At 42.0% G+C, this 8855-nt stretch overlaps 1 protein-coding gene across 2 annotated transcripts in view; it reads left to right on the top strand.

Moving 5' to 3' along the window:
* Positions 1 to 8855, top strand: part of MAPKAP1 (mitogen-activated protein kinase associated protein 1) — a 73556-nt gene that overhangs the window by 16107 nt on the left and 48594 nt on the right. For both annotated transcript variants that reach the window (XM_008642127.2, XM_008642128.2), the window contains exon 4: positions 8500 to 8672. In XM_008642127.2, the coding sequence (XP_008640349.1) occupies positions 8500 to 8672 (173 nt within the window). The remainder of the gene's footprint in view (positions 1 to 8499; positions 8673 to 8855) is intronic.

Here is an 8855-nt window from a genome sequence, read left to right on the forward strand (position 1 = left end):
GAAGGGACCCCTGGAGATCATCCGGACCAACCCCCCTGCCCAGGCAGGGTGACCCAGAGCAGGTGACACGGGAACGTGTCCAGGTGGGCTTGGGATGTCTCCAGAGTGGGAGGCTCCATAAGGAACCAGCTGCTGGTTTAGTGGGAGAGGTGGAAATTCTGCTCTAATATTTGATTTCAACAGCTGCTGTGAAGTGAAGCCATTGGCAGTCCAAGAGGGAGCTGTTAGAGGGGCTGACCCTGCCCAGGGCCCCTGGAGGACCTGGAGTGGGATGGGAGCTCTTCCCAAACAGCCATTTTTTCTTTAAATATTCCTTTAAAAAAAAAAGGAAAAGGAAGGCAAACAGCCGGTACAGTGAAACATTCACGAAAATTGGTGATGCCTTGAAATTAAAAGCATTTTTTAGGCCATGGCCATTTAAAGCAGCTTAATTAGAATTAAAGAATTTTAAAGAGTTTTATAATGCACTTGTTAATCTTTTGGCTGAATCATATTGCGTTTTATTCTATCTAATTGATTTTTAGCAATTTAGTAATGTCATTATCTTTCCCTTAATTACAGATCAAATCAAATAAAAAACGTATTCACAAGTTGAGGTTCTTAACAGCCAAAGAAATATGGCAGTGTTTTATTAGCACGTTTCTAATGGCTGCTGTTTGCAGGAGAGTTGGATGTGTCCATTTAACAGACATGCTTGTTGGAGAAACATTCCTGAGGGAGAGAAAGTTGGGGTTTTTAATTTCTCATAGAACAGTCTTAGACTATGCCTTTACTTTGACCCTAGTAGTTGAAAAATCATTTTAAAGCATTGATAGTAATTATGGAGAAAGGGGCTCAGTTACGACTCCATTTGAGCACCATGATATCACTAATCAAAGAGTTCTTGTTTTGTAGTTAAACATTAAATGAAGTGGTAATCGGTTTATTCTTGATTCCAGTATAAATTTATATTTCATTAATTTTTTTTTTAATTTATTTAAGATTTTTTTTTAATATTTCCCACTTGGAATTTTTAAAGGCAATATAATGGTCAGGTTTCTTTCCATGTGAATTCTTTTGTTTCCCTATCTGAAGCAAAGAGGGAGAAAATTCTCACTATCTTCTTAATACTAGTAGAGCTTCCTTGATTTACTAACAAGAGCAGTTTCTCAGGTCTTCGTGGAGATTGAATTTATGAATTTATCATACCTGAGGCTGCTATGGACCTAAATCCTGGGGAAAAAAATGTTGAAAACACTTTATGTCAGAAAGTGTCCTGCATCGAAGTTGCTTGAGCAGCCCATGAGGGCATCTTCACCTCTTTTCAGGGCAAAAGCTTCCCGAGGTTAAAGCCTTTAACAGTCCTTTTAGAGGTACCCCCGAGTGCCACGTGGCCACTGAGGTGGTGGAGGGGAGATCCCTCCTTAAGCTGGCTCTTGGTGATGGATGCACTGGTGTGCCAGCACAGCCTTGCTGCCAGGAGGGAAGAGTGGTGCAATGGTAAAGAAGTGTCAGTGGGACACTTATTATTAATTTATCAGTTCTGGGCTCCTTCCCAGTGCTGTGGGACCTGCCCTGGCACCGCGGGTCGGGTGCTCTTGTGACGCCCCGGTCCAAGAGTGCAAATTTCTTCCTGAGTGCAAGGAAACCTGGGTTTAAGGGGGTAGTTTGGGGACTGATGCTGAGAAAGAAATGGCCTGGTGGAGGAAATCCAATCCCATCTCCATGAGCTGCCTGACTCTGCATCACATTCCATCTCTCTGATGGTTTTTAAATTGAGGGGCAAAAAGCTGTTGTGATAGTGTCACTAAACACTGCAGAACAAATTTCCATATAAAACCCATCCTAGGTAGGAAATTCCAGTTAATAATAATTTGTAGCAAAATCTGTAGTAAAACTTGAGCATATTAACTATTAAGGGTTTAATTTGAGCTCTGGGGGAAATGATGTATCAAGGTAGGCACAGTAAAACTGATGAGATTGCAGGCAGGTTTTTCAGATGATTTTCTCTTTCTTTTAAGAATAATTGAGTCATTTTAATGATAAGCCTTGCTTGACTTCTTTGAATGGACTGCATGTAATTAGTTGTAGCTTCGACTTTGAAATCTTTTGACAGAAAATGTATCATTTAGCGGGTGCATTTTTTCCGGCATCTGCCTTAAATATTTGTTCATTTTCTGCAGCACACAACTTTGCTACTTCAGGTCAAATCCCAGACATGGCTCTGTTCCCTTTGTTATCTCGATTGTTTCCTTCAGGATGAGGGAGAATAATTACACAGAACATGTTTTCCAAGCAGCTGGAGCCACATTCCAGCTGACTGCAGCACCTGCGCGGCCGGTGGCGGTGCCGGGGGCCGGCGGTGCCGTGCCAGCCCGGGCTGGCGGTGCCGGGCGCGCTCGGGCGCTGCCGCTGCCCTTCTGTGAGCTTCAGCTGGCAGGAGTGCCAGGGAATGCGAAGTGTCTGGGTTAGACTAATTAGAGGGATGATTTGTGAAACGCTGGCTATTTATTTAATTAATCACCGGCACAAAGCTATAAAACCCATATTTTAAAAATCCCTGTTAGTTTGCCATGTGGTTAATAGATTGTGGCACATTAAAAAGTGACACGGTGATGTATTAAAAATGTTCCACCTAAGGTTGGCTGATGTCCTCGAGGAACTTGAGCTGTCTGCTTTGTGCAGCAGAAGCAGAGGATTAGAGGCTGATCTGTTCAAGGATTGAATATTTCTGAAAACATTTATCTTTTTTAGAGCATCTGTTCGTTAAAATAGATCGTGGCATGTTCCTTAACACACAAATAATGTTTATGGTGTAGTTTTAATTATAAGTTTTGGTTGCATTTTGTTATTACAAAGAATAACTCTATTCCTCAGTATTAAATTGTAATGTTTATTAGTAAGTAAAATATAAATAATTCTTCTAAAGAGGCTGTTCCTTCTCCTCACTAGAAGGAATTCAAGGATGGTTTGGGGTAATGAATGCATTTCTGCTGCAGCTGGAGCAATTGCACTTGGATCAATCTAAACGTGTGTTTTCATCCTTCACTAGAACTGTGGGAGCTGAGCAGCCCAGGGCTGTATGGGCAGGGTGAGCTGGTGCCACACAGCTGGTGGGACATCCTGCCCTCTGTGTTTGCTTGGGCACGCAGAGAGGGAGCGTGTGTGGGGCAAAATGCCACGGGAGCGTGGCAGGGGAGGGATGGACAGGGCCATTTGTCCTAAATTTGACACCTACATGGTCATAAACACAGCCTGGGCTGTAACAGGGATGGACCTGGGACTTCTCCCTCCATCCATATAACATTTGTCAGAAAAAAAGCAGTATTAAGAATTCATATTAATAGCACGCCAAGTAAACCAGTTTTTAATTCACAGAGAATTGTGTGAGTGTGTGTTACTGTTGTTGAAACATGCTGTTACCACCATTATGTGTCTTATTCTTTGCTCAGGACTTACTGAATTTTATTAATTGTGGGGGTGAATGCCAAGCAAGAGCAGGCAGCAATTTGGGTGCTTGATTATGTGGTTATTTATGTAAATCCTGGTTTTGAGGTGCATGTAAAGACGTGTTCAGGTGGAAGCGTGGAAGGAAACTGTCCAGCCGGAGGTGGTGTTTCTCAGCTGTGTGTTGTATAATTAACTGGTACATTAGGAGGGGGCTGGATTAAAACATGAGCATGTTAATGCAGCCTGGAGCTGGGGTTGTAGTGATCATTGCGATGCAGAGGACGCATTGCTCAGAGCTGCTGCTGCCTCTGCAGCCTGCGAAACATCTGGACCTTTAATTGACAAATCGCACGGTGCTGTACAGAGCAGGCATGCTAAGTGAAGTCAACAATTTAGAATAAAAAATAATAGTGTGTTATTTACCTTGCAGTTAAATATTCATACTTTGTTATGCTTTGGATAACAGGAAATTACTGGGTTAAATTTTTATGAATAGTGACAGTGTGAATAAGATAAATTAAGTATTTAATGATGTTAATGGAATTTTACATCGTGATCTGCTAACTCTGCAGCACAAGCTGGGGTGATAGGAGAATCCACTCCTCAGAAGGGAAGAACTTTGAGGCTTCCTTGAGAAGCTGCAGGGCTGGCAGGGTGCCGGGCGTGCACCCCGGCCTCGCTGGGGTGTCCTCCACACATGGCTTAAGAATAACAAAAGGAATCAAGTGCCCAAAGTAATGAAAAACCCCAACACTGGTGTAACCACCTGATGGAATAAACCCCATTCCCATTTTCCCGTGGTAGTGAGTAGTGTGGTGGGTTGGAGGAGGAAAGAAAAAGAAAAATATGGTGCCTTGTATTGCCATAAACGTCTGTGCTCTGATCTGTTAGAACTTTTGTGGGTTGTAAATGCTGGGTTATTATATTTCCACTTTTCCCCTTCAAGTATTTTCTATGTGTTGATTAAATACATAAGCAAGTAAGTTATGTTGTGGAGGTGACTGCTGGATCACAGAGTGTATTCAACACCCTGTCACCTAAACCAAAAAACATTTAACTGAGTTTAAAAGTGAGAAGACATTTTGCATTTGGGAACGGGAAAGCATTTGTTTCCATTTTGTGCAGTGTTTAGCGTTGTTTGCTGGGAGGTGAGTCAATGACTTGAATTAATTATAATTACTGAAGAGACATATACTGATTGAGCAAATAAAGTAGTGAGCTCATTCGTGCCAAGGCCATCTAATTAAATGCTAACTTTGGATAAGCTAGATGTGCATGAAAGATTAATTTTAAGAGGTTTTTACGACTCCCACTAAATAATGATTCAGTAAAATCTTTGCATTATATCATTAGAACATCTAATCTTAAAGTGATATAACATTTAGTCACAGAACTCCATTGTGCAGGAAGAGGCAGTAAATTGTCAGTGTTGAAAATCAATCACTTTTCTCTTGGAAATGTTTATGGACTTTGTTTTAATTTTGTGCTGTGGTGTGTGGTGAAGCAAAGCAGGAGTGAGAAGGACACAGTGTACCTGACTCTCCCACCAGCTCCCCGTTTTGCAGGTACTTCAGCACCTTTTAGGGGTGAGTTGTCCTGGGATGGACGAGCTCTCCCGAATGTCCTGTGTCAGGTGAAGTATCAGTGGCCACACAGTGATCTATTGAAGGTACACATCATCTGGTATTGGAGGGAGGGATGCATTCCCTCATGGACTTCAATTAAAATTTGATTTTCAATCTTAGAAAGACAACTTATGTTGAAAGAACTGATAGATTTTAATTTTTTTTTTTTTTTTTAATTTTACATACTGTAGGAGAGCACCAGGGAGCCTTAAAAGAATCCATCAATAAAAATACTAGGAAAATTTTCTATGATTTATTGTACATTTTCAGTGTATCCAGTTACTCCTCACTTTCTTAAAGGGTTGGTGGGATATAACATTTCTAACAATAAAAGCTTAATGGAATCAGATTTGTGATTTCCTAGAAAATTAACGAGATATTTTGTCAATTTTATTCCAGACTTCATTTGTCAGAATATACAGTGTCCAGTGACAAGCTAAAAGAATTTTTTGACAAATTAACTGTGCCACAGGTGACAGATCAGGAAAATGTTAATTTAACAGCCCCTTTATGCTTCCCAGATTTATTGGAGGCTATTAAGGAAACTCCAAATGGTAAGGCCCCTGGCCCTGAATAGATTTTCCATTGAATTTTATACAGGATCTATTAATAAAGTTTGATGCTGCCTCTTTGAATATCAGTAATTGTCCTTTATCTTCTGGGTTTCCTCAGCATTTCCACTTGGAATACAGTTTCTAGTTGGGAGCAAAAAGTAATTACGGTTCCAGTAATGCCTGTGGTCTGGTTCTGAGGGAGGAGACTCCAGCAGCGTGCAGAGCCCAGGAGCTCTCACAGGTGGAATCCAGCGTGGCTGGTCTGACCCCTGGCCACAGACCCATCACTGTGTCCCTGTCTCCAGTCCCACCACGTCCCAGCCCTCGCCTCATGGGCTTTGAGCAGATCAGTAATTGAGCTCTCAGGGACTTCCCGCACAATTAATACTTTGCAGGATGGACTGAGGGTATGGATTCGCTCTGTCCCTCAGACAGGGACCTGATGGGTTGGATTTATAATGTGGTTCTGAACAAATACCACCAATTTGCAATAAACACAGTGGAGGTTTCCTCCAGACCCCCTTGGCGTGGGACTGATCAGTCTCAGCCCTGACCCTCGGGCTTATACAAACGTTTCCTACCCAGTGTGACAATGGATGTTCTCATTACTGCTAGAAAATCTAATTGGCTTCAGGCTTCAGCCTCTCTAATACCTCATGGCCATCAGCTTTACAGACCTTTAATTAATAAAATGATTTCTCTGAATTTTTTAAAGATCCTGAGTATAACGGCAGTGCTTTGAGCCGTTTCCCAGTCCTGCTGTTGTTGGGATTGCTCCCCTTGCTCCAGGAGCAGTTGGAATTCTCATAGGTGTGTGAGTTTTACCTGGTTTAAGTCACCTGTCATTTTGGTGTTCACATTGAGTGTTTGTGAGTAGGAGAACAGGATATCTGTAGTGGAGGGAGTTTGGACAACAAAGATAGTTAAAAGAGGCTGGAGGAGGCAGAGGAGATTTAGAGATGGGAAAGAACAAAGAAAAGTTTAGTTAAAAACCAGCAAACACCAAGTAAGTCACGGTGTGGGGCAAGGCAGAACTGTGCTGTGAGAGGAGCTCCAGGAGTGTGTCAGGTTTGTGATAGCTGGGGACCAGGGTCCCTGAATGGGGTGATTTTATAAATTCATGGGTTTGTGTTATGAGTTCACACCATTCATACAGTGACTGATGAATAATCTGGTCTCTTTGGTTATTAGTCCCAGCTCCTGGCTCGTTCATCCCTTCCCTGGCTTGACGCTGAGTGCATCAATTGTAACCTTGGCATCAACTCCCACATCTGGTTGTCCATTTTTCTTGGATTTTCCATTATCAGGACCCAGCATTACTTACAATTCTGCCCTCCTTGGATTTATATATGTAACTGACTTAGCGTGCCAAGGAGCCACATTAATTTCCTGGTAACTGCTGTTTACTCCTTCTCTTGCCAAAGCAGCCCCGGCTCCGGGATGTCTCTGGCCAGGGCCACAACGTCACCAACACTCACCCATGTGCCCCTGTGTGTCTGCACCTGGGCAAAGACAGCTGATTTGTTACCTGGTACCAGTTTATTTCCCTTTAAAAGTAAGTCCTGGAAGTAGAAAAGCAAGAGAGATGGAGAGAAAGAAACCCACCCTTGTGTTTTTTTAGCAGCTGTTGTGTTCATGATTTCGTAAGGTTTTGAGTGGTGTCTCAGAGGGTCCTGGGCACATGAGCTCAACCAAAGGTTGTTCAGGTTTATCCAAACAAAGTGAAGGAATGTCCCATATTCTGTTACAAACCTAACCCTTCCTTTAAATGAGCAAAACCAATTTCTTCCTACCCTAAAAACATGGGAAGAAGAGGTATCTGTACTATAAAAATGCTTTCTTAAAAAACAAATTTATTATGTTGGGATGGATTTTAACAATACTTTTAGCTGTACCAGTATGAATAACTTTAATCTTTAAATTCCTATTACTTCTCTAATTTATAATCGCACTGAAGGATCAAATGGTTTTTAACAATATATTGAAATTAGCACATGGCATTTAACTCCCTGTTTTATGCTCTCATTATAGATTTATAGCATTGAATCCTTTTATTCTGTTACTTAGAATTCCAAGTGATTAATTCAAGAAACTCTATCTCTTCTCAAGGCCTGTGTAGTATGGAGAGAAATGAAGATACAGAGTTACTTTGGGTGCTTTGGAGAGGGGATCAGGATGTGCAATCTTTTGTTTGTTTAAAAGATTTCTGGCTGAAAGCTGCAGTCCTACCTGCAGTGGATTAAACACTTTTTCCTTGTAATGCAAACTTCACAGATCTCTGTGTTGCTGTGTGTTTTATGGTTTATTTAATTGTCAATCTCTGTGGCACCAAATGGATTCTTTTCATACAGTAAGTTCCAATAAACCCCAGTATTTGCTGATTCTTCTTGGTGTCTTTAAACAGAGCACTTCAGTGGCTCAGCTGTGCTGTGATTTTGTTCTTCTCTTGTCAAGCCAAGGCCAAGCCTTGGTGAGGGGTGTCTGTGTCCCCCGGGGGCTGCTCAGGTAGTGGGGAAGAACTGCAGAAGAGACCAGAAATGCAGAAACAAGGGTAGTGCACTTCAGAAGTGTTAGGCTGGTTTGTTGGGTCCCTCTTCCTCCCCATCCCACACATATTTGGGTTTCTTTGGATTCTGCAGGAACATGGAATCCTGTAGGAAAGTTCAGGCTCTTTATGGAAATCTGTGAAATCATGTCCAAATATTTCATGTCCTTTTTACAGATAAACAGCAGGGAAATAATTGGAATTTAAATGTTCAAGCTTCTTCCAACTTTAAGCCATAGCAGCATATTTAAGTTTGCCTGCTGAGGAGAATTCCATCCGCCCAGATTTTGCATAAACCCTGTCACACTTTTTTTGTACATCCTAATGAAATTTGTTTTCTCAACAGGGCCATGTTGGTACAACGGCAACCAAAAAAATCGATGTCTACCTCCCACTGCACACAAGCCAAGACAAGCTGCAGCCCATGACAGTGGTGACCATCGCCAACGCCAAGGTGCACGACCTGATCGGGCTCATCTGCTGGCAATATACAAGTGAGGGACGGGAACCCAAGCTGAAGTAATGCTCTTTCTTTACTACCTCTTGATCTCTAAATTTCTCCTTGCAGCCTTTTTGCATATTGAAACAGATTTCTGTGTCAGTGTTTGGATACATAAATCTTAGCACCCCCACATTTATCAGTATTTCCCTCCCAGCAGCACACGTGCACCTCCAGCCTTTTCTCTTTCATTTTGCTGTGTG

The sequence above is a fragment of the Corvus brachyrhynchos genome, unplaced genomic scaffold (assembly GCF_000691975.1).
Source record: "Corvus brachyrhynchos isolate BGI_N302 unplaced genomic scaffold, ASM69197v1 scaffold59, whole genome shotgun sequence".
In the NCBI taxonomy this organism is placed as follows: Eukaryota; Metazoa; Chordata; class Aves; order Passeriformes; family Corvidae; genus Corvus; species Corvus brachyrhynchos.